The 23,994-nt window shown below is 63.1% G+C and overlaps 6 protein-coding genes across 6 annotated transcripts; all 6 read left to right on the top strand.

Moving 5' to 3' along the window:
• Window positions 1-1,817: 1,817 nt before the first annotated feature.
• LOC138742069 (uncharacterized) lies at window positions 1,818-4,196 on the top strand. The gene is made up of 6 exons (XM_069896261.1): window positions 1,818-1,956; window positions 2,157-2,611; window positions 2,773-3,032; window positions 3,133-3,308; window positions 3,536-3,775; window positions 3,865-4,196. Exons 1-6 carry the CDS (start codon window positions 1,818-1,820, stop codon window positions 4,194-4,196), a joined length of 1,602 nt encoding a protein of 533 aa, XP_069752362.1.
• A 16-nt stretch (window positions 4,197-4,212) lies between these two features.
• On the top strand, window positions 4,213-6,864 carry LOC138742068 (proteoglycan 4-like). Its single transcript, XM_069896260.1, has 6 exons — window positions 4,213-4,298; window positions 4,552-5,056; window positions 5,106-5,280; window positions 5,508-5,704; window positions 6,050-6,443; window positions 6,533-6,864. The coding sequence occupies exons 1-6, from the start codon at window positions 4,213-4,215 to the stop codon at window positions 6,862-6,864; spliced, it is 1,689 nt and encodes a 562-aa protein (XP_069752361.1).
• Window positions 6,865-6,880: 16 nt separating this feature from the next.
• Window positions 6,881-9,309, top strand: LOC138742067 (proteoglycan 4-like). Its single transcript, XM_069896259.1, has 6 exons — window positions 6,881-7,058; window positions 7,243-7,724; window positions 7,961-8,145; window positions 8,246-8,421; window positions 8,649-8,888; window positions 8,978-9,309. The coding sequence occupies exons 1-6, from the start codon at window positions 6,881-6,883 to the stop codon at window positions 9,307-9,309; spliced, it is 1,593 nt and encodes a 530-aa protein (XP_069752360.1).
• A 16-nt stretch (window positions 9,310-9,325) lies between these two features.
• On the top strand, window positions 9,326-11,406 carry LOC138742066 (serine/arginine repetitive matrix protein 2-like). The gene is made up of 4 exons (XM_069896258.1): window positions 9,326-9,469; window positions 9,665-10,154; window positions 10,596-10,835; window positions 10,925-11,406. The coding sequence occupies exons 1-4, from the start codon at window positions 9,326-9,328 to the stop codon at window positions 11,404-11,406; spliced, it is 1,356 nt and encodes a 451-aa protein (XP_069752359.1).
• Window positions 11,407-11,789: 383 nt separating this feature from the next.
• Window positions 11,790-13,815, top strand: LOC138742065 (uncharacterized). The gene is made up of 4 exons (XM_069896257.1): window positions 11,790-11,814; window positions 12,097-12,336; window positions 12,426-12,870; window positions 13,362-13,815. The coding sequence occupies exons 1-4, from the start codon at window positions 11,790-11,792 to the stop codon at window positions 13,813-13,815; spliced, it is 1,164 nt and encodes a 387-aa protein (XP_069752358.1).
• Window positions 13,816-19,459: 5,644 nt separating this feature from the next.
• On the top strand, window positions 19,460-23,252 carry LOC138742063 (proteoglycan 4-like). Its single transcript, XM_069896256.1, has 8 exons — window positions 19,460-19,599; window positions 19,708-20,382; window positions 20,521-21,049; window positions 21,190-21,488; window positions 21,650-21,846; window positions 22,144-22,375; window positions 22,472-22,972; window positions 23,057-23,252. The coding sequence occupies exons 1-8, from the start codon at window positions 19,460-19,462 to the stop codon at window positions 23,250-23,252; spliced, it is 2,769 nt and encodes a 922-aa protein (XP_069752357.1).
• The last annotated feature ends 742 nt before the right edge of the window (window positions 23,253-23,994 follow it).

Here is a 23,994-nt window from a genome sequence, read left to right as displayed (position 1 = left end):
GTTCCGTCACGAGGAGCGAAGCCCCGTCCCGTCACGAGGAGCGAAGCCCCGACCCGTCAAGAGGAGCGAAGCCCCGTCCCGTCACGAGGAGCGAAGTCCCGTCCCGTCACGAGGAGCGAAGCCCCGTCCCGTCACGAAGAGCGAAGCCCCGTCCCGTCACGAGGAGCGAAGCCCCGTCCCGTCACGAGGAGCAAAGCCCCGTCCCGTCACGTGGAGCGAAGCCCCGTCTCGTCACACAGATAGAAGCCCCGTCACCTTACACAGAGTGAAGACCCATCCCGTCACACAGAGCAAAGCCCCGTCCCGTCACACAGAGCAAAGCCCCGTCCCGTCACACAGAGCAAAGCCCCATCCCGTCACACAAACCTGGGGTGGGGACACAGAGCAAAGCTCCAACCCTTCACACACTCCCGGGGCCGGGACACAGAGTAAATTCCGCTCCCGTCACGAAGAGCGAGGCCCTGTCCCGTTACGCAGAGCAAATCCTCGTCCTCTCCCGTCACACGGAGCGAAGCACCTATACGTCACACGGAGCGAAGCCCCGTCCCGTCACACGGAGCGAAGCCCCGTCCCGTCACACTCCCGGGGCAGGAACAGAGAGTGAAGCACCATCCCGTCGCACAATGCTGGGGCGAAGGTACGTAGCATCGCCCCGTCCCATCACACAAAGCGTCGCCCCGTCCCGTCAAAAACTCCTGGGGCGGTGAAACAGAGTGAAGCCGCGTCCCGTCACGCAGAGTGAAGCCCCGTCCTGTCATACGGATCGAAGCCAAGTCCCGTCACACGGAGCGAAGCCCCGTCCCGTCACACACTGCGAAGACCCGACCCGTCATATGGAGCAAAGTCCTGTCCCGTCACATAGATCGAAGCCCCGTCCCTTCACACAGAGAGAAGCCACTTCCCGTCACACAGAGTGAAGACCCATCCCGTCACACAGAGCAAACCCCGTCCTGTCACACAGAGCAAATCACCTTCCCGTCACACAGAGCAAAGCCCCGTCCCGTCACGCAGATCAAAGCCCCGTCCCGTCACACAGAGCAAAGCCCGTCCCGTCACACAGAGCAAAGCCCCGTCCCGTCACAAATACCTGGGGTGTAGACACAGAGCAAAGCCCCAACCCTTCACACATTCCCGGGGCAGGGACACAGAGCAAAGTCCTGATCCGTCACGCGGAGCGAAGCCCCGTCCCGTCACACGGAGCGAAGCCTCGTCCACTCCCGTCACACGGAGCGAAGCCCCGACCCTTTACACGGACTGGATTCCCGTCCCGTCAAACTCGCGGGGCAGGGACAGAGAGTGAAGCGCCATCCCATCACACAATGCTGGGGCGGAGACACGTAGCGTCGCCACGTCCCGTCACACAAACCGTCGCCCCGTCCCGTCAAACACTCCATGGGTGGGGAGACAGAGGGAAGCCCTGTCCAGTCACACAGAGCGAAGCACAGTCCCGTCACACTCTCCCGAGGCAGGGACACAGAATGAAGCCCTGACCCGTCACACAAAGCAAAGTCTCACCCTGTCCCGTCACACGGAGCGAAGCCCCGTCCCGTCACAAGGAGCGAAGCCCCGTCCCGTCACAAGGAGAGAAGCCCTGTCCCGTCACGAGGAGAGATGCCCCGTCCCGTCTCTAGGAGAGAAGCCACCGTCACATCACATGGAGGAAAGCCCCGTCCCGCCACACGGAGCTAAGCCCCATCCCGTCACCCGGAGCGAAGCCCCGTCCCGTCACACACACCTGGGGCAGGGACTCAGAGCAAAGCCCCAACCCTTCACACACTCCTGGGGCGTGGAGACAGAGTGAAGCCCCATACCGTCACATGGAGCGAAGCCCCGTCCCGTCACACGGAGCCAAGCCCCGTCCAATCACACGGAGCGAAACCCCGTTCCGTCACGCGGAGCGAAGGCCCGTCCCGTCACACGGAACGAAGCCCCTTCCATCACACAGAGAGAAGCCCCGTCCCGTCCCGTCACACACACCTGGGGCAGGGACTCAGAGCAAAGCCCCAACCCTTCACACACTCCTGGGGCGTGGAGACAGAGTGAAGACCCATACCGTCACACAGAGCGAAGCCCCTTCCCGTCACACACTCCCATGGCAGGGACAAGGAGCGAAGCCCCATCCCGTCACGAGGAGCGAAGCCCCGTCCCGTCACGAGGAGCGAAGCCGCGTCCCGTCAAGAGGAGCGAAGCCCCATCCCGTCACGAGGAGCGAAGCCCCATCCCGTTACGAGGAGCGAAGCCGGAGCAAAGCCCCGTCCCGTCACGAGGAGCGAAGCCCCGTCCCGTGACACGGACCGAAGCACCGTCCCGTCACACGGAGCGGAGCCCCGTCCCGTCACGAGGACCGAAGCCCCTTCCCGTCACGAGGAGCGAAGCCCCGTCCCGTCACGAGGTGCGAAGCCCCATCCCATCACGTGGAGCGAAGCCCCGTCTCGTCACACAAACCTGGGGTGGGGACACAGAGCAAAGCTCCAACCCTTCACACACTCCCGGGGCCGGGACACAAAGTAATCCCGGTCCCGTCACAAACAAAAAGGACCTGTCCCGTTACGCAGAGCAAATCCTCGTCCTCTCCCGTCACACGGATCGAAGCCCCTATCCGTCACACGGAGTGAAGTCCCGTCCCTTCACACAGATAGAATCCCCTTCCCATCACACAGAGTGAAGACCCATCCCGTCACACAGAGCAAACCCCGTCCTGTCACACAGAGCAAATCCACTTCCCGTCACACAGAGCAAAGCCCCGTCCCGTCACACATACCTGGGGTGTAGACACAGAGCAAAGCCCCAACCCTTCACACATTCCCGGGGCCGGGACACAGAGTAAATCCCGGTCACGTCACGAAGAGCGTGGCCCTGTCCCGTTACGCAGAGCAAATCCTCGTCCTCTCCCGTCACACGGAGCGAAGCCCCTATCCGTCACACGGAGCGAAGCCCCGTCCCGTCACACGGAGCGAAGCCCCGTCCCGTCACACTCCCGGGGCAGGAACAGAGAGTGAAGCACCATCCCGTCGCACAATGCTGGGGCGAAGGCACGTAGCATCGCCCCGTCCCATCACACAAAGCGTCGCCCCGTCCCGTCAAAAACTCCTGGGGCGGTGAAACAGAGTGAAGCCGCGTCCCGTCACGCAGAGTGAAGCCCCGTCCTGTCATACGGATCGAAGCCACGTCCCGTCACACGGAGCGAAGCCCCGTCCCGTCACACACTGCGAAGACCCGACCCGTCACATGGAGCAAAGTCCTGTCCCGTCACATAGAGCGAAGCCCCGTCCCTTCACACAGAGAGAAGCCACTTCCCGTCACACAGAGTGAAGACCCATCCCGTCACACAGAGCAAACCCCGTCCTGTCACACAGAGCAAATCACCTTCCCGTCACACAGAGCAAAGCCCCGTCCCGTCACGCATATCAAAGCCCCGTCCCGTCACACAGAGCAAAGCCCGTCCCGTCACACAGAGCAAAGCCCCGTCCCGTCACAAATACCTGGGGTGTAGACACAGAGCAAAGCCCCAACCCTTCACACATTCCTGGGGCAGGGACACAGAGCAAAGTCCTGATCCGTCACGCGGAGCGAAGCCCCGTCCCGTCACACGGAGCGAAGCCTCGTCCACTCCCGTCACACGGAGCGAAGCCCCGACCCTTTACACGGACTGGATTCCCGTCCCGTCAAACTCGCGGGGCAGGGACAGAGAGTGAAGCGCCATCCCGTCACACAATGCTGGGGCGGAGACACGTAGCGTCGCCACGTCCCGTCACACAAACCGTCGCCCCGTCCCGTCAAACACTCCATGGGTGGGGAGACAGAGGGAAGCCCTGTCCAGTCACACAGAGCGAAGCACAGTCCCGTCACACTCTCCCGAGGCAGGGACACAGAATGAAGCCCTGACCCGTCACACAAAGCAAAGTCTCACCCTGTCCCGTCACACGGAGCGAAGCCCCGTCCCGTCACAAGGAGCGAAGCCCCGTCCCGTCACAAGGAGAGAAGCCCTGTCCCGTCACGAGGAGAGATGCCCCGTCCCGTCTCTAGGAGAGAAGGCACCGTCACATCACATGGAGGAAAGCCCCGTCCCGCCACACGGAGCTAAGCCCCATCCCGTCACCCGGAGCGAAGCCCCGTCCCGTCACACACACCTGGGGCTGGGACTCAGAGCAAAGCCCAAACCCTTCACACACTCCTGGGGCGTGGAGACAGAGTGAAGCCCCATACCGTCACATGGAGCGAAGCCCCGTCCCGTCACACGGAGCCAAGCCCCGTCCCATCACACGGAGCGAAACCCCGTTCCGTCACGCGGAGCGAAGGCCCGTCCCGTCACACGGAACGAAGCCCCTTCCGTCACACAGAGAGACGCCCCGTCCCGTCCCGTCACACACACCTGGGGCAGGGACTCAGAGCAAAGCCCCAACCCTTCACACACTCCTGGGGCGTGGAGACAGAGTGAAGACCCATACCGTCACACAGAGTGAAGCCCCTTCCCGTCACACACTCCCATGGCAGGGACAAGGAGCGAAGCCCCATCCCGTCACGAGGAGCGAAGCCCCGTCCCGTCACGAGGAGCGAAGCCGCGTCCCGTCAAGAGGAGCGAAGCCCCATCCCGTCACGAGGAGCGAAGCCCCATCCCGTTACGAGGAGCGAAGCCGGAGCAAAGCCCTGTCCCGTCACGAGGAGCGAAGCCCCGTCCCGTCACGAGGAGCGACGCTCCGTCCCGTCACACGGAGCGGAGCCCCGTCCCGTCACGAGGACCGAAGCCCCTTCCCGTCACGAGGAGCGAAGCCCCGTCCCGTCACGAGGTGCGAAGCCCCATCCCATCACGTGGAGCGAAGCCCCATCTCGTCACATAGAGAGTAGCCCCGTCCCGTCACACAGAGCAAAGCCCCATCCCGTCACACAAACCTGGGGTGGGGACACAGAGCAAAGCTCCAACGCTTCACACACTCCCGGGGCCGGGACACAAAGTAATCCCGGTCCCGTCACAAACAACAAGGACCTGTCCCGTTACGCAGAGCAAATCCTCGTCCTCTCCCGTCACACGGAGCGAAGCCCCTATCCGTCACACGGAGTGAAGTCCCGTCCCTTCACACAGATAGAATCCCCTTCCCATCACACAGAGTGAAGACCCATCCCGTCACACAGAGCAAACCCCGTCCTGTCACACAGAGCAAATCCACTTCCCGTCACACAGAGCAAAGCCCCGTCCCGTCACGCAGATCAAAGCTCCGTCCCGTCACACAGAGCAAAGCCCCGTCCCTTCACACAGAGAGAAGCCACTTCCCGTCACACAGAGTGAAGACCCATCCCGTCACACAGAGCAAACCCCGTCCTGTCACACAGAGCAAATCCCCTTCCCGTCACACAGAGCAAAGCCCCGTCCCGTCACGCAGATCAAAGCCCCGTCCCGTCACACAGAGCAAAGCCCGTCCCGTCACACAGAGCAAAGCCCCGTCCCGTCACAAATACCTGGGGTGTAGACACAGAGCAAAGCCACAACCCTTCACACATTCCCGGGGCAGGGACACAGAGCAAAGTCCTGATCCGTCACGCGGAGCGAAGCCCCGTCCCGTCACACGGAGTGAAGCCTCGTCCACTCCCGTCACACGGAGCGAAGCCCCGACCCTTTACACGGACTGGATTCCCGTCCCGTCACACTCGCGGGGCAGGGACAGAGAGTGAAGCGCCATCCCGTCGCACAATGCTGGGGCGAAGGCACGTAGCATCGCCCCGTCCCATCACACAAAGCGTCGCCCCGTCCCGTCAAAAACTCCTGGGGCGGTGAAACAGAGTGAAGCCGCGTCCCGTCACGCAGAGTGAAGCCCCGTCCTGTCATACGGATCGAAGCCACGTCCCGTCACACGGAGCGAAGCCCCGTCCCGTCACACACTGCGAAGACCCGACCCGTCACATGGAGCAAAGTCCTGTCCCGTCACATAGATCGAAGCCCCGTCCCTTCACACAGAGAGAAGCCACTTCCCGTCACACAGAGTGAAGACCCATCCCGTCACACAGAGCAAACCCCGTCCTGTCACACAGAGCAAATCACCTTCCCGTCACACAGAGCAAAGCCCCGTCCCGTCACGCAGATCAAAGCCCCGTCCCGTCACACAGAGCAAAGCCCGTCCCGTCACATAGAGCAAAGCCCCGTCCCGTCACAAATACCTGGGGTGTAGACACAGAGCAAAGCCCCAACCCTTCACACATTCCCGGGGCAGGGACACAGAGCAAAGTCCTGATCCGTCACGCGGAGCGAAGCCCCGTCCCGTCACACGGAGCGAAGCCTCGTCCACTCCCGTCACACGGAGCGAAGCCCCGACCCTTTACACGGACTGGATTCCCGTCCCGTCAAACTCGCGGGGCAGGGACAGAGAGTGAAGCGCCATCCCGTCACACAATGCTGGGGCGGAGACACGTAGCGTCGCCACGTCCCGTCACACAAACCGTCGCCCCGTCCCGTCAAACACTCCATGGGTGGGGAGACAGAGGGAAGCCCTGTCCAGTCACACAGAGCGAAGCACAGTCCCGTCACACTCTCCCGAGGCAGGGACACAGAATGAAGCCCTGACCCGTCACACAAAGCAAAGTCTCACCCTGTCCCGTCACACGGAGCGAAGCCCCGTCCCGTCACAAGGAGCGAAGCCCCGTCCCGTCACAAGGAGAGAAGCCCTGTCCCGTCACGAGGAGAGATGCCCCGTCCCGTCTCTAGGAGAGAAGCCACCGTCACATCACATGGAGGAAAGCCCCGTCCCGCCACACGGAGCTAAGCCCCATCCCGTCACCCGGAGCGAAGCCCCGTCCCGTCACACACACCTGGGGCAGGGACTCAGAGCAAAGCCCCAACCCTTCACACACTCCTGGGGCGTGGAGACAGAGTGAAGCCCCATACCGTCACATGGAGCGAAGCCCCGTCCCGTCACACGGAGCCAAGCCCCGTCCCATCACACGGAGCGAAACCCCGTTCCGTCACGCGGAGCGAAGGCCCGTCCCGTCACACGGAACGAAGCCCCTTCCGTCACGCAGAGAGAAGCCCCGTCCCGTCCCGTCACACACACCTGGGGCAGGGACTCAGAGTAAAGCCCCAACCCTTCACACACTCCTGGGGCGTGGAGACAGAGTGAAGACCCATACCGTCACACAGAGCGAAGCCCCTTCCCGTCACACACTCCCATGGCAGGGACAAGGAGCGAAGCCCCATCCCGTCACGAGGAGCGAAGCCCCGTCCCGTCACGAGGAGCGAAGCCGCGTCCCGTCAAGAGGAGCGAAGCCCCATCCCGTCACGAGGAGCGAAGCCCCATCCCGTTACGAGGAGCGAAGCAGGAGCAAAGCCCCGTCCCGTCACGAGGAGCGAAGCCCCGTCCCGTCACGAGGAGCGACGCTCCGTCCCGTCACACGGAGCGGAGCCCCATCCCGTCACGAGGACCGAAGCCCCTTCCCGTCACGAGGAGCGAAGCCCCGTCCCGTCACGAGGTGCGAAGCCCCATCCCATCACGTGGAGCGAAGCCCCGTCTCGTCACACAGAGAGTAGCCCCATCCCGTCACACAGAGCAAAGCCCCATCCCGTCACACAAACCTGGGGTGGGGACACAGAGCAAAGCTCCAACCCTTCACACACTCCCGGGGCCGGGACACAAAGTAATCCCGGTCCCGTCACAAACAACAAGGACCTGTCCCGTTACGCAGAGCAAATCCTCGTCCTCTCCCGTCACACGGAGCGAAGCCCCTATCCGTCACACGGAGTGAAGTCCCGTCCCTTCACACAGATAGAATCCCCTTCCCATCACACAGAGTGAAGACCCATCCCGTCACACAGAGCAAACCCCGTCCTGTCACACAGAGCAAATCCACTTCCCGTCACACAGAGCAAAGCCCCGTCCCGTCACACATACCTGGGGTGTAGACACAGAGCAAAGCCCCAACCCTTCACACATTCCCGGGGCCGGGACACAGAGTAAATCCCGGTCCCGTCACGAAGAGCGTGGCCCTGTCCCGTTACGCAGAGCAAATCCTCGTCCTCTCCCGTCACACGGAGCGAAGCCCCTATCCGTCACACGGAGCGAAGCCCCGTCCCGTCACACGGAGCGAAGCCCCGTCCCGTCACACTCCCGGGGCAGGAACAGAGAGTGAAGCACCATCCCGTCGCACAATGCTGGGGCGAAGGCACGTAGCATCGCCCCGTCCCATCACACAAAGCGTCGCCACGTCCCGTCAAAAACTCCTGGGGCGGTGAAACAGAGTGAAGCCGCGTCCCGTCACGCAGAGTGAAGCCCCGTCCTGTCATACGGATCGAAGCCACGTCCCGTCACACGGAGCGAAGCCCCGTCCCGTCACACACTGCGAAGACCCGACCCGTCACATGGAGCAAAGTCCTGTCCCGTCACATAGAGCGAAGCCCCGTCCCTTCACACAGAGAGAAGCCACTTCCCGTCACACAGAGTGAAGACCCATCCCGTCACACAGAGCAAACCCCGTCCTGTCACACAGAGCAAATCACCTTCCCGTCACACAGAGCAAAGCCCCGTCCCGTCACGCAGATCAAAGCCCCGTCCCGTCACACAGAGCAAAGCCCGTCCCGTCACACAGAGCAAAGCCCCGTCCCGTCACAAATACCTGGGGTGTAGACACAGAGCAAAGCCCCAACCCTTCACACATTCCCGGGGCAGGGACACAGAGCAAAGTCCTGATCCGTCACGCGGAGCGAAGCCCCGTCCCGTCACACGGAGCGAAGCCTCGTCCACTCCCGTCACACGGAGCGAAGCCCCGACCCTTTACACGGACTGGATTCCCGTCCCGTCAAACTCGCGGGGCAGGGACAGAGAGTGAAGCGCCATCCCGTCACACAATGCTGGGGCGGAGACACGTAGCGTCGCCACGTCCCGTCACACAAACCGTCGCCCCGTCCCGTCAAACACTCCATGGGTGGGGAGACAGAGGGAAGCCCTGTCCAGTCACACAGAGCGAAGCACAGTCCCGTCACACTCTCCCGAGGCAGGGACACAGAATGAAGCCCTGACCCGTCACACAAAGCAAAGTCTCACCCTGTCCCGTCACACGGAGCGAAGCCCCGTCCCGTCACAAGGAGCGAAGCCCCGTCCCGTCACAAGGAGAGAAGCCCTGTCCCGTCACGAGGAGAGATGCCCCGTCCCGTCTCTAGGAGAGAAGCCACCGTCACATCACATGGAGGAAAGCCCCGTCCCGCCACACGGAGCTAAGCCCCATCCCGTCACCCGGAGCGAAGCCCCGTCCCGTCACACACACCTGGGGCAGGGACTCAGAGCAAAGCCCCAACCCTTCACACACTCCTGGGGCGTGGAGACAGAGTGAAGCCCCATACCGTCACATGGAGCGAAGCCCCGTCCCGTCACACGGAGCCAAGCCCCGTCCAATCACACGGAGCGAAACCCCGTTCCGTCACGCGGAGCGAAGGCCCGTCCCGTCACACGGAACGAAGCCCCTTCCGTCACACAGAGAGAAGCCCCGTCCCGTCCCGTCACACACACCTGGGGCAGGGACTCAGAGCAAAGCCCCAACCCTTCACACACTCCTGGGGCGTGGAGACAGAGTGAAGACCCATACCGTCACACAGAGCGAAGCCCCTTCCCGTCACACACTCCCATGGCAGGGACAAGGAGCGAAGCCCCATCCCGTCACGAGGAGCGAAGCCCCGTCCCGTCACGAGGAGCGAAGCCGCGTCCCGTCAAGAGGAGCGAAGCCCCATCCCGTCACGAGGAGCGAAGCCCCATCCCGTTACGAGGAGCGAAGCCGGAGCAAAGCCCCGTCCCGTCACGAGGAGCGAAGCCCCGTCCCGTCAAGAGGAGCGACGCTCCGTCCCGTCACACGGAGCGGAGCCCCGTCCCGTCACGAGGACCGAAGCCCCTTCCCGTCACGAGGAGCGAAGCCCCGTCCCGTCACGTGGAGCGAAGCCCCATCTCGTCACACAGAGAGTAGCCCCGTCCCGTCACACAGATCAAAGCCCCATCCCGTCACACAAACCTGGGGTGGGGACACAGAGCAAAGCTCCAACGCTTCACACACTCCCGGGGCCGGGACACAAAGTAATCCCGGTCCCGTCACAAACAACAAGGACCTGTCCCGTTACGCAGAGCAAATCCTCGTCCTCTCCCGTCACACGGAGCGAAGCCCCTATCCGTCACACGGAGTGAAGTCCCGTCCCTTCACACAGATAGAATCCCCTTCCCATCACACAGAGTGAAGACCCATCCCGTCACACAGAGCAAACCCCGTCCTGTCACACAGAGCAAATCCACTTCCCGTCACACAGAGCAAAGCCCCGTCCCGTCACGCAGATCAAAGCCCCGTCCCGTCACACAGAGCAAAGCCCCGTCCCTTCACACAGAGAGAAGCCACTTCCCGTCACACAGAGTGAAGACCCATCCCGTCACACAGAGCAAACCCCGTCCTGTCACACAGAGCAAATCCCCTTCCCGTCACACAGAGCAAAGCCCCGTCCCGTCACGCAGATCAAAGCCCCGTCCCGTCACACAGAGCAAAGCCCGTCCCGTCACACAGAGCAAAGCCCCGTCCCGTCACAAATACCTGGGGTGTAGACACAGAGCAAAGCCACAACCCTTCACACATTCCCGGGGCAGGGACACAGAGCAAAGTCCTGATCCGTCACGCGGAGCGAAGCCCCGTCCCGTCACACGGAGTGAAGCCTCGTCCACTCCCGTCACACGGAGCGAAGACCCGACCCTTTACACGGACTGGATTCCCGTCCCGTCACACTCGCGGGGCAGGGACAGAGAGTGAAGCGCCATCCCGTCACACAATGCTGGGGCGGAGACACGTAGCGTCGCCACGTCCCGTCACACAAACCGTCGCCCCGTCCAGTCAAACACTCCATGGGTGGGGAGACAGAGGGAAACCCTGTCCAGTCACTCAGAGCGAAGCACAGTCCCGTCACGCTCTCCCGAGGCAGGGACACAGAATGAAGCCCTGACCCGTCACGCAGAGCAAAGTCTCACCCTGTCCCGTCACACGGAGCGAAGCCCCGTCCCGTCACAAGGAGCGAAGCCCCGTCCCGTCACAAGGAGCGAAGCCCCGTCCCGTCACAAGGAGAGAAGCCCTGTCCCGTCACGAGGAGAGATGCCCCGTCCCGTCACTAGGAGAGAAGCCATCGTCCCGTCACAAGGAGCGCAGCCCCTTCCCGTCACACGGAGCGCAGCCCAGTCCCGTCACACGGAACGCAGCCCCGTCCCGTCACATGGAGCAAAGCCCCGTCCCATCACATGGAGGAAAGCCCCGTCCCGCCACACGGAGCTAAGCCCCATCCCGTCACACAGAGCAAAGCCCAGTCCCGTCACACAGAGCAAAGCCCCATCCCGTCACACAAACCTGGGGTGGGGACTCAGAGCAAAGCTCCAACCCTTCACACACTCACGGGGCCGGGACACAGAGTAAATCCCGGTCCCGTCACGAAGAGCGTGGCCCTGTCCCGTTACGCAGAGCAAATCCTCGTCCTCTCCCGACACACGGAGCGAAGCCCCTATACGTCACACGTCCCACGGAGCGAAGCCCCGTCCCGTCACACTCCCGGGGCAGGGACAGAGAGTGAAGCACCATCCCATCGCACAATGCTGGGGCGAAGGCACGTAGCATCGCCCCGTCCCATCACACAAAGCGTCGCCCCGTCCCGTCAAAAACTCCTGGGGCGGTGAAACAGAGTGAAGCCGCGTCCCGTCACGCAGAGTGAAGCCCCGTACTGTCATACGGATCGAAGCCACGTCCCGTCACACGGAGCGAAGCACCGTCCCGTCACACACTGCGAAGACCCGACCCGTCACATGGAGCAAAGTCCTGTCCCGTCACGTAGAGCGAAGCCCCGTCCCTTCACACAGAGAGAAGCCACTTCCCGTCACACAGAGTGAAGACCCATCCCGTCACACAGAGCAAACCCCGTCCTGTCACACAGAGCAAATCCCCTTCCCGTCACACAGAGCAAAGCCCCGTCCCGTCACGCAGATCAAAGCCCCGTCCCGTCACACAGAGCAAAGCCCGTCCCGTCACACAGAGCAAAGCCCCGTCCCGTCACAAATACCTGGGGTGTAGACACAGAGCAAAGCCCCAACCCTTCACACATTCCCGGGGCAGGGACACAGAGCAAAGTCCTGATCCGTCACGCGGAGCGAAGCCCCGTCCCGTCACACGGAGCGAAGCCTCGTCCACTCCCGTCACACGGAGCGAAGCCCCGACCCTTTACACGGACTGGATTCCCGTCCCGTCACACTCGCGGGGCAGGGACAGAGAGTGAAGCGCCATCCCGTCACACAATGCTGGGGCGGAGACACGTAGCGTCGCCACGTCCCGTCACACAAACCGTCGCCCCGTCCCGTCAAACACTCCATGGGTGGGGAGACAGAGGGAAGCCCTGTCCAGTCACACAGAGCGAAGCACAGTCCCGTCACACTCTCCCGAGGCAGGGACACAGAATGAAGCCCTGACCCATCACACAGAGCAAAGTCTCACCCTGTCCCGTCACACGGAGCGAAGCCCCGTCCCGTCACAAGGAGCGAAGCCCCGTCCCGTCACAAGGAGCGAAGCCCCGTCCCGTCACGAGGAGAGAAGCCCTGTCCCGTCACGAGGAGAGATGCCCCATCCCGTCACTAGGAGAGAAGCCATCGTCCAGTCACAAGGAGTGCAGCCCCGTCCCGTCACACGGAACGCAGCCCAGTCCCGTCACACGGAACGCAGCCCCGTCCCGCCACACGGAGCTAAGCCCCATCCCGTCACACGGAGCGAAGCCCATCCCGTCACACGGACCGAACCACCGTCCCGTCACACGGAGCGAAGCCCCGTCCCGTCACACGGAGCCAAGCCCCGTCCCATCACACGGAGCGAAACCCCGTTCCGTCACGCGGAGCGAAGGCCCGTCCCGTCACACGGAACGAAGCCCCTTCCGTCACACAGAGAGAAGCCCCGTCCCGTCCCGTCACACACACCTGGGGCAGGGACTCAGAGCAAAGCCCCAACCCTTCACACACTCCTGGGGCGTGGAGACAGAGTGAAGCCCCATACCGTCACACAGAGCGAAGCCCCTTCCCGTCACACACTCCCATGGCAGGGACAAGGAGCGAAGCCCCGTCCCGTCACGAGGAGCGAAGCCCCGTCCCGTCACGAGGAGCGAAGCCCCGTCCCGTCACGAGGTGCGAAGCCCCATCCCATCACGTGGAGGGAAGCCCCGTCTCGTCACACAGAGAGTAGCCCCGTCCCGTCACACAGAGCAAAGCCCCATCCCGTCACACAAACCTGGGGTGGGGACACAGAGCAAAGCTCCAACCCTTCACACACTCCCGGGGCCGGGACACAAAGTAATCCCGGTCCCGTCACAAACAACAAGGCCCTGTCCCGTTACGCAGAGCAAATCCTCGTCCTCTCCCGTCACACGGAGCGAAGCCCCTATCCGTCACACGGAGTGAAGCCCCGTCCCATCACACAGATAGAATCCCCTTCCCATCACACAAAGTGAAGACCCATCCCGTCATACAGAGCAAACCCCGTCCTGTCACACAGAGCAAATCACCTTACCGTCACACAGAGCAAAGCCCGGTCCCGTCACGCAGAGCAAAGCCGCGTCCCATCACACATACCTGGGGTGTAGACACAGAGCAAAGCCCCAACCCTTCACACATTCCCGGGGCAGGGAAACAGAGCAAAGCCCCGATCCGTCACGCGGAGCGAAGCCACGTCCCGTCACACGGAGCGAAGCATCGTCCACTCCCGTCACGCGGAGCGAAGCCCTGTCCAGTCACACAGAGCGAAGCACAGTCCCGTCACACTCTCCCGAGGCAGGGACACAGAATGAAGCCCTGACCCGTCACACAGAGCAAAGTCTCACCCTGTCCCGTCACACGGAGCGAAGCCCCGTACCGTCACAAGGAGCGAAGCCCCGTCCCGTCACAAGGAGAGAAGCCCTGTCCCGTCACGAGGAGAGATGCCCCGTCCCGTCTCTAGGAGAGAAGCCACCGTCACATCACATGGAGGAAAGCCCCGTCCCGCCACACGGAGCTAAGCCCCATCCCGTCACACAAACCTGGGGTGGGGACACAGAGCAAAGCTCCAACCCTTCACACACTCCCGGGGCCGGGACACAAAGTAATCCCGGTCCCGTCACAAACAACAAGGACCTGTCCCGTTACGCAGAGCAAATCCTCGTCCTCTCCCGTCACACGGAGCGAAGCCCCTATCCGTCACACGGAGTGAAGCCCCGTCCCTTCACACAGATAGAATCCCCTTCCCATCACACAGAGTGAAGACCCATCCCGTCACACAGAGCAAACCCCGTCCTGTCACACAGAGCAAATCCACTTCCCGTCACACAGAGCAAAGCCCCGTCCCGTCACGCAGATCAAAGCCCCGTCCCGTCACACAGAGCAAAGCCCCGTCCCTTCACACAGAGAGAAGCCACTTCCCGTCACACAGAGTGAAGACCCATCCCGTCACACAGAGCAAACCCCGTCCTGTCACACAGAGCAAATCCCCTTCCCGTCACACAGAGCAAAGCCCCGTCGCGTCACGCAGATCAAAGCCCCGTTCCGTCACACAGAGCAAAGCCCGTCCCGTCACACAGAGCAAAGCCCCGTCCCGTCACAAATACCTGGGGTGTAGACACAGAGCAAAGCCCCAACCCTTAACACATTCCCGGGGCAGGGACACAGAGCAAAGTCCTGATCCGTCACGCGGAGCGAAGCCCCGTCCCGTCACACGGAGCGAAGCCTCGCCCACTCCCGTCACACGGAGCGAAGACCCGACCCTTTACACGGACTGGATTCCCATCCCGTCACACTCGCGTGGCAGGGACAGAGAGTGAAGCGCCATCCCGTCACACAATGCTGGGGCGGAGACACGTAGCGTCGCCACGTCCCGTCACACAAACCGTCGCCCCGTCCAGTCAAACACTCCATGGGTGGGGAGACAGAGGGAAGCCCTGTCCAGTCACACAGAGCGAAGCACAGTCCCGTCACGCTCTCCCGAGGCAGGGACACAGAATGAAGCCCTGACCCGTCACACAGAGCAAAGTCTCACCCTGTCCCGTCACACGGAGCGAAGCCCCGTCCCGTCACGAGGAGAGATGCCCCGTCCCGTCACTAGGAGAGAAGCCATCGTCCCGTCACAAGGAGCGCAGCCCCGTCCCGTCACACGGAGCGCAGCCCAGTCCCGTCACAAGGAGAGAAGCCCTGTCCCGTCACGAGGAGAGATGCCCCGTCCCGTCACTAGGAGAGAAGCCATCGTCCCGTCACAAGGAGCGCAGCCCCGTCCCGTCACACGGAGCGCAGCCCAGTCCCGTCACACGGAACGCAGCCCCGTCCCGTCACATGGAGCAAAGCCCCGTCCCATCACATGGAGGAAAGCCCCGTCCCGCCACACGGAGCTAAGCCCCATCCCGTCACACAGAGCAAAGCCCAGTCCCGTCACACAGAGCAAAGCCCCATCCCGTCACACAAACCTGGGGTGGGGACACAGAGCAAAGCTCCAACCCTTCACACACTCACGGGGCCGGGACACAGAGTAAATCCCGGTCCCGTCACAAAGAGCGTGGCCCTGTCCCGTTACGCAGAGCAAATCCTCGTCCTCTCCCGACACACGGAGCTAAGCCCCTATACGTCACACGTCACACGGAGCGAAGCCCCGTCCCGTCACACTCCCGGGGCAGGGACAGAGAGTGAAGCACCATCCCGTCGCACAATGCTGGGGCGAAGGCACGTAGCATCGCCCCGTCCCATCACACAAAGCGTCGCCCCGTCCCGTCAAAAACTCCTGGGGCGGTGAAACAGAGTGAAGCCGCGTCCCGTCACGCAGAGTGAAGCCCCGTCCTGTCATACGGATCGAAGCCACGTCCCGTCACACGGAGCGAAGCACCGTCCCGTCACACACTGCGAAGACCCGACCCGTCACATGGAGCAAATTCCTGTCCCGTCACATAGAGCGAAGCCCCGTCCCTTCACACAGAGAGAAGCCACTTCCCGTCACACAGAGTGAAGACCCATCCCGTCACACAGAGCAAACCCCGTCCTGTCACACAGAGCAAATCCCCTTCCCGTCACACAGAGCAAAGCCCCGTCCCGTCACGCAGATCAAAGCCCCGTCCCGTCACACAGAGCAAAGCCCATCCCGTCACACAGAGCAAAGCCCCGTCCCGTCACAAATACCTGGGGTGTAGACACAGAGCAAAGCCCCAACCCTTCACACATTCCCGGGGCAGGGACACAGAGCAAAGTCCTGATCCGTCACGCGGAGCGAAGCCCCGTCCCGTCACACGGAGCGAAGCCTCGTCCACTCCCGTCACACGGAGCGAAGCCCCGACCCTTTACACGGACTGGATTCCCGTCCCGTCACACTCGCGGGGCAGGGACAGAGAGTGAAGCGCCATCCCGTCACACAATGCTGGGGCGGAGACACGTAGCGTCGCCACGTCCCGTCACACAAACCGTCGCCCCGTCCCGTCAAACACTCCATGGGTGGGGAGACAGAGGGAAGCCCTGTCCAGTCACACAGAGCGAAGCACAGTCCCGTCACACTCTCCCGAGGCAAGGACACAGAATGAAGCCCTGACCCGTCACACAGAGCAAAGTCTCACACTGTCCCGTCACACGGAGAGAAGCCCCGTCCCGTCACAAGGAGCGAAGCCCCGTCCCGTCACGAGGAGAGAAGCCCCGTCCCGTCACGAGGAGAGATTCCCCGTCCCGTCACAACGGGAGAAGACATCGTCCCGTCACACGGAGCGCAGCCCCGTCCCGTCACACAGAGCGCAGCCCCGTCCCGTCACACGGAGCGCAGCCCCGTCCCGTCACGTGGAGCAAAGCCCCGTCCCGTCACACAGAGGAAAGCCCCGTCCAGTCACACGGAGTGAAGCCCCGTCCCGTCACACGGAGCGAAGCCCCGTCCCGTCACAAGGAGCGAAGCCCCGTCCCGTCACACGGAGCGAAACCCCGTCCCGTCACACGGAGCGAAACCCCGTCCCGTCACAAGGAGCGAAGCCCCGTCCCGTCACGAGGAGAGAAGCCCCGTCCCGTCACGAGGAGAGATTCCCCGTCCCGTCACAACGAGAGAAGACATCGTCCCGTCACACGGAGCGCAGCCCCGTCCCGTCACACAGAGCGCAGCCCCATCCCGTCACACAGAGCGAATCCCCGTCCCGTCACACGGAGCGAAGCCCCGTCCCGTCACACGGAACGAAGCCCATTCCGTCACACGGAGCGATGTCCCGTCCCGTCCCATCACACACACCTGGGGCAGGGACTCAGAGCAAAGCCCCAACCCTTCACACACTTCTGGGGCGGGGAGACAGAGTGAAGCCCCATACCGTCATACAGAGCGAAGCCCTTCCCGTCACACACTCCCATGGCAGGGACAAGGAGCGAAGCCCCGTCCCGTCACAAGGAGCGAAGCCCCGTCCCGTCACGAGGAGCGAAGCCCCGTCTGTCACGAGGAAAGAAGCCCCGTCCCTTGACGAGGAGCGAAGCCCCGTCCCGTCACGAGGAGCGAAGCCCCGTCCAGTCACGAGGAGCGAAGCATCGTCCACTCCCGTCACGCGGAGCGAAGCCCCGACCCTTTACACGGACTGGAGCCCCGTCCCGTCACACTCCCGGGGCAGGGACAGAGAGTGAAGCGCCATCCCGTCAAACAATGCTGGGGCTGAGACACGTAGTGTCGCCACGTCCGTCACACAAAGCGTCGCCCCGTCCCGTCAAACACTCCAGTGGCGGGGAGACAGAGTGAAGCCCTGTCCAGTCACACAGAGCGAAGCACCGTCCCGTCACACACACCCGAGGCAGGGACACAGAATAAAGCCCTGACCCGTCACACAGAGCAAAGTCTCACCCTGTCCCGTCACACGGAGCGAAGCCCCGTCCGTCCCAAGGAGCGAAGCCCCGACCCGTCACAAGGAGCGAAGCCCCGTCCCGTCACAAGGAGAGAAGCCCCGTCCCGTCACGAGGAGAGATTCCCCGTCCCGTCACAACGAGAGAAGACATCGTCCCTTCACACGGAGCGCAGCCCCGTCCCGTCACACGGAGCGCAGCCCCGTCCCATCACACGGAGCGCAGCCCCGTCCCGTCACGTGGAGCAAATCCCCGACCCGTCACACAGAGGAAAGCCCCGTCCCGTCACGAGGAGCGAAGCCCCGTCTCGTCACACAGAGAGAAGCCCCGTCCCGTCACACAGAGTGAAGACCCATCCCGTCACACAGAGCAAAGCCCCGTCCCGTCACACAGAGCAAAGCCCCGTCCCCTCACACAGAGCAAAGCCCCATACCGTTACACAAACCTGGGGTGGGGACACAGAGCAAAGCTCCAACCCTTCACACACTCCCGGGGCCGGGACACAGAGTAAATCCCGGTCCCGTCACAAAGAGCGAGGCCCTGTCCCGTTACGCAGAGCAAATCCTCGTCCTCTCCCGTCACACGGAGCGAAGCCCCTATACGTCACACGGAGCGAAGCCCCGTCCCGTCACACTCCCGGGGCAGGGAAGAGAGTGAAGCAACATCCCGTCGCACAATGCTGGGGCGGAGGCACGTAGCATCGCCCCGTCCCATCACACAAAGCGTCGCCCCGTCCCGCCAAAAACTCCAGGGGCGGTGAAACAGAGTGAAACCGCGTCCCGTTACGCAGAGCGAAGCCCCGTCCCGTCACACGGACCGAAGCCCCTTCCCGTCACGAGGAGCGAAGCCCCGTCCCGTCACGAGGTGCGAAGCCCCATCCCATCACGTGGAGCGAAGCCCCGTCTCGTCACACAGAGAGTAGCCCCGTCCCGTCACACAGAGCAAAGCCCCATCCCGTCACACAAACCTGGGGTGGGGACACAGAGCAAAGCTCCAACCCTTCACACACTCCCGGGGCCGGGACACAAAGTAATCCCGGTCCCGTCACAAACAACAAGGACCTGTCCCATTACGCAGAGCAAATCCTCGTCCTCTCCCGTCACACGGAGCGAAGCCCCTATCCGTCACACGGAGTGAAGCCCCGTCCCTTCACACAGATAGAATCCCCTTCCCATCACACAGAGTGAAGACCCATCCCGTCACACAGAGCAAACCCCGTCCTGTCACACAGAGCAAATCCACTTCCCGTCACACAGAGCAAAGCCCCGTCCCGTCACGCAGATCAAAGCCCCGTCCCGTCACACAGAGCAAAGCCCCGTCCCTTCACACAGAGAGAAGCCCGTTCCCGTCAAACAGAGTGAAGACCCATCCCGTCACACAGAGCAAACCCCGTCCTGTCCCACAGAGCAAATCCCCTACAGGTCACACAGAGCAAAGCCCCGTGCCGTCACGCAGAGCAAATCCCCGTCCCGTCCCACAGAGCAAAGCCGTCCCGTCACCCAGAGCAAAGCCCCGTCCCGTCACACATACCTGGGGTGTTGACACAGAGCAAAGCCCCAACCCTTCACACATTCCCGGGGCAGGGACGCAGAGCAAAGCCCCGATCCGTCACGTGGAGCGAAGCCCCGTCCCGTCACATGGAGCGAAGCCCCGTCCCGTCACGAGGAGCGAAGCCCTGTCCCGTCACGAGGAGCGAAGCCCGGTCCCATCACGAGCAGCGAAGCCCCGTCCCGTCACGAGGAGCGAAGCCCCGTCTCGTCACACAGAGAGAAGCCCCGTCCCTTCACACAGAGTGAAGACCCATCCCGTCACACAGAACAAAGCCCCAACCCTTCACACACTCCCGGGGCAGGGACACAGAGTAAATCCCCTTTACGTCACACAGAGCAAAGCCTCGTCCACTCCCGTCCCACGGAGCGAAGCCCCGACCCTTTATACGGACTGGAGCCCCGTCCTGTCACACTCCCGGGGCAGGGACAGAGAGTGAAGCGCCATCCCGTCACACAATGCTGGGGCGGAGACACGTAGCGTCGCCACGTCCCGTCACACAAAGGGTCGCCCCGTCCCGTCAAACGCTCCAGGGACGGGGAGACAGAGTGAAGTCCTGTCCAGTCACACAGAGCGAAGCACCATCCCGTCACACTCTCCCGAGGCAGGGACACAGAACAGAGCCCTCACCCGTCACACAGAACAAAGTCTCACCCTGTCCCGTCACACGGAGCGAAGCCCCGTCCCGTCACAAGGAGCGAAGGCCCGTCCCGTCACAAGGAGAGAAGCCCCGTCCTGTCACGAGGAGAGATGCCCCGTCCCGTCACAAGGAGAGAAGCCATCGTCCAGTCACATGGAGCGCAGCCCCGTCCCGTCACACGGAGAGCAGCCCCGTCCCGTCACACGGAGCACAGCACCGTCCCGTCACACGGTGCAAAGCCCCTTCCCGTCACACAGAGGAAAGCGCCGTCCCGTCAAACGGAGCGAAGCCCCATCCCGTCACACGGAGCGAACCCCATCCCGTGACACGGACCGAAGCACCGTCCTGTCACACGGAGCGAAGTCCCATCCCGTCACACGGAGCGAAGCCCCGTCCCGTCACACGGAGCGAAGCCCCGTCCCGTCACACAGAGCAAAGCCCGTCCCGTCACACATACCTGGGGTGTAGACACAGAGCAAAGCCCCAACTCTTCACACATTCCCGGGGCAGGGACACAGAGCAAAGCCCCGATCCGTCACGCGGAGCGAAGCCCCGTACCGTCACACGGAGCGAAGCCTCGTCCACTCCTGTCACACGAGCGAAGCCCCGACCCTTTACATGGACTGGAGCCTCGTCCCGTCACACTCCCGGGGCAGGGACAGAGAGTGAAGCGCCATCCCGTTACACAATGCTGGGGCTGAGACACGTAGCGTCGCCACGTCCCGTCACACAAAGCGTCGCCCCGACCCGTCAAACACTCCAGGGGCGGGGAGACAGAGTGAAGCCCTGTCCAGTCACACAGAGCGAAGCACCGTCCCGTCACACTCACCCGAGGCAGGGACACAGAATAAAGAAAGCCCTGACCCGTCACACAGAGCAAAGTCTCACCCTGTCCCGTCACACGGAGCGAAGCCCCGTCCGTCACAAGGAGCGAAGCCCCATCCTGTCACAAGGAGCGAAGCCCCGTCCGTCACAACGAGCGAAGCCCCGTCCCGTCACAAGGAGCGAAGCCCCGTCCTGTCACAAGGAGCGAAGCCCCGTCCCGTCACAAGGAGCGAAGCCCCGTCCCGTCACAAGGAGAGAAGCCCCGTCCCGTCACGAGGAGAGATTCCCCGTCCCGTCACAACGAGAGAAGACATCGTCCCGTCACACGGAGCGCAGCCCCGTCCCATCACACAGAGCGCAGCCCCGTTCCGTCACACGGAGCGCAGCCCCGTCGTGTCACATGGAGCAAAGCCCCGTCCCGTCACACAGAGGAAAGCCCCGTCCCGTCACACGGAGCGAAGCCCCGTCCCGTCACACGGAGCGAAGCCCCGTCACGTCACATGGAGCGAAGCCCCGTCCCGTCACACGGAGCGAAGCCCCGTCCCGTCACACGGAGCGAAGCACCGTCCCGTCACACGGAACAAAGCCCCTTCCGTCACACGGAGCGATGCCCCGTCCCGTCCCATCACACACACCTGGGGCAGGGACTCAGAGCAAAGCCCCAACCCTTCACACACTCCTGGGGCGGGGAGACAGAGTGAAGCCCCATACCGTCATACAGAGCGAAGCCCCTTCCCGTCACACACTCCCATGGCAGGGACAAGGAGCGAAGCCCCGTCCCGTCACAAGGAGCGAAGCCCCGTCCCGTCACGAGGAACGAAGCCCCGTCCCGTCACGAGGAGCGAAGCCCCGTCCCTTCACGAGGAGCGAAGCCCCGTCCCGTCTCGAGGAGCGAAGCCACGTCCAGTCACGAGGAGCGAAGCCCCGTACGGTCACGAGCAGCGAAGCCCCGTCCCGTCAAGAGGAGCGAAGCCCCGTCCCGTCACGAGGAGCGAAGCCCCGTCCCGTCACGTGGAGCGAAGCCCCGTCCCGTCACGAGGAGCGAAGCCCCGTCCCGTCACGAGGAGCGAAGCCCCGTCCGTCACGAGGAGCGAAGCCACGTCCCGTCACGAGGTTCGAAGTCCCGTCCCGTCACGTGGAGCGAAGCCCCGTCTCGTCACTCAGAGAGAAGCCCGGTCCCGTCACACAGAGTGAAGACCCATCCCGTCACACAGAGCAAAGCCCCATCCCGTCACACGGAGCAAAGCCCCGTCCCCTCACACAGAGCAAAGCCCCATCCCGTCACACAAACCTGGGGTGGGGACACAGAGCAAAGCTCCAACCCGTCACACACTCCCGGGGCCGGGACACAGAGTAATCCCCGGTCCCGTCACAAAGAGCGAGGCCCTGTCCCGTTACGCAGAGCAAATCCTCGTCCTCTCCCGTCACACGGAGCGAAGCCCCTATACGTCACACGGAGCGAAGCCCCGTCCCGTCACACTCCCGGGGCAGGGAAGAGAGTGAAGCACCATCCCGTCGCACAATGCTGGGGCGGTGGCACGTAGCATCGCCCCGTCCCATCACACAAAGCGTCGCCCAGTCCCGCCAAAAACTCCAGGGGCGGTGAAACAGAGTGAAGCCGCGTCCCGTCACGCAGAGCGAATCCCCGTCCCGTCATACGGATCGAAGCCACATCCCGTCACACGGAGCGAAGCACCGTCCCGTCACGCGCTGCGAAGCCCCGACCCGTCACGTGGAGCAAAGTCCTGTCCCGTCACCTAGAGCGAAGCCTCGTCCCTTCACACAGAGAGAAGCCCCTTCCCGTCACACAGAGTGAAGACCCATCCCGTCACACAGAGCAAACCCCGTCCTGTCACACAGAGCAAATCCCCTTCCCGTCACACAGAGCAAAGCCCCGTGCCGTCACGCAGAGCAAAGCCCCGTCCCGTCACGCAGAGCAAAGCCGTCCCGTCAGACAGAGCAAAGGCCCGTCCCGTCACACATACCTGGGGTGTAGACACAGAGCAAAGCCCCAACCCTTCACACATTCCCGGGGCAGGGACACAGAGCAAAGCCCCGATCCATCACGCGGAGTGAAGCCCCGTCCCGTCACACGGAGCGAAGCCCCGTCCCGTCACGTGGAGCGAAGCCCCGTCCCGTCACGAGGAGCGAAGCCCGGTCCCGTCACGAGGAGCGAAGCCCCGTCTCGTCACACAGAGAGAAGCCCCGTCCCTTCACACAGAGTGAAGACCCATCCCGTCACACAGAACAAAGCTCCAAACCTTCACACACTCCCGGGGCAGGGACACAGAGTAAATCCCCTTTCCGTCACACAGAGCAAAGCCTCGTCCACTCCCGTCACACGGAGCGAAGCCCCGACCCTTTACACGGACTGGAGCCCCGTCCCGTCACACTCCCGGGGCAGGGACAGAGAGTGAAGCGCCATCCCATAACACAATGCTGGGGCGGAGACAAGTAGCGTCCCCATGTCCCGTCACACAAAAGGTCGCCCCGTCCCGTCAAACGCTCCAGGGACGGGGAGACAGAGTGAAGCCCTGTCCAGTCACACAGAGCGAAGCACCGTCCCGTCACACTCTCCCGAGGCAGGGACACAGAATAGAGCCCTCACCCGTCACACAGAGCAAAGTCTCACACTGTCCCGTCACACGGAGCGAAGCCCCGTCCCGTCACAAGGAGCGAAGCCCCGTCCCGTCACAAGGAGAGAAGCCCCGTCCCGTCACGAGGAGAGATGCCCCGTCCCGTCACAAGGAGAGAAGCCATCGTCCCGTCACATGGAGCGCAGCCCCGTCCCGTCACAAGGAGCGCAGCCCCGTCCCGTCACACGGAGCGCAGCCCCATCCCGTCACACGGAGCGCAGCCCCGTCCCGTCACACGGAGCACAGCACCGTCCCGTCACACGGTGCAAAGCCCCTTCCCGTCACACAGAGGAAAGCGCCGTCCCGTCAAACGGAGCGAAGCCCCATCCCGTCACACGGAGCGAACCCCATCCCGTGACACGGACCGAAGCACCGTCCTGTCACACGGAGCGAAGTCCCATCCCGTCACACGGAGCGAAGCCCCGTCCCGTCACACGGAGCGAAGCCCCATCCCGTCACACAGAGCAAAGCCCGTCCCGTCACACATACCTGGGGTGTAGACACAGAGCAAAGCCCCAACTCT

The sequence above is a fragment of the Narcine bancroftii genome, chromosome 8, assembly GCF_036971445.1.
Source record: "Narcine bancroftii isolate sNarBan1 chromosome 8, sNarBan1.hap1, whole genome shotgun sequence".
Taxonomy (NCBI): domain Eukaryota; kingdom Metazoa; phylum Chordata; class Chondrichthyes; order Torpediniformes; family Narcinidae; genus Narcine; species Narcine bancroftii.
The sequence above is the reverse complement of the archived record's forward strand: the minus strand, read 5'-3'. Positions and strand labels throughout refer to the sequence as shown.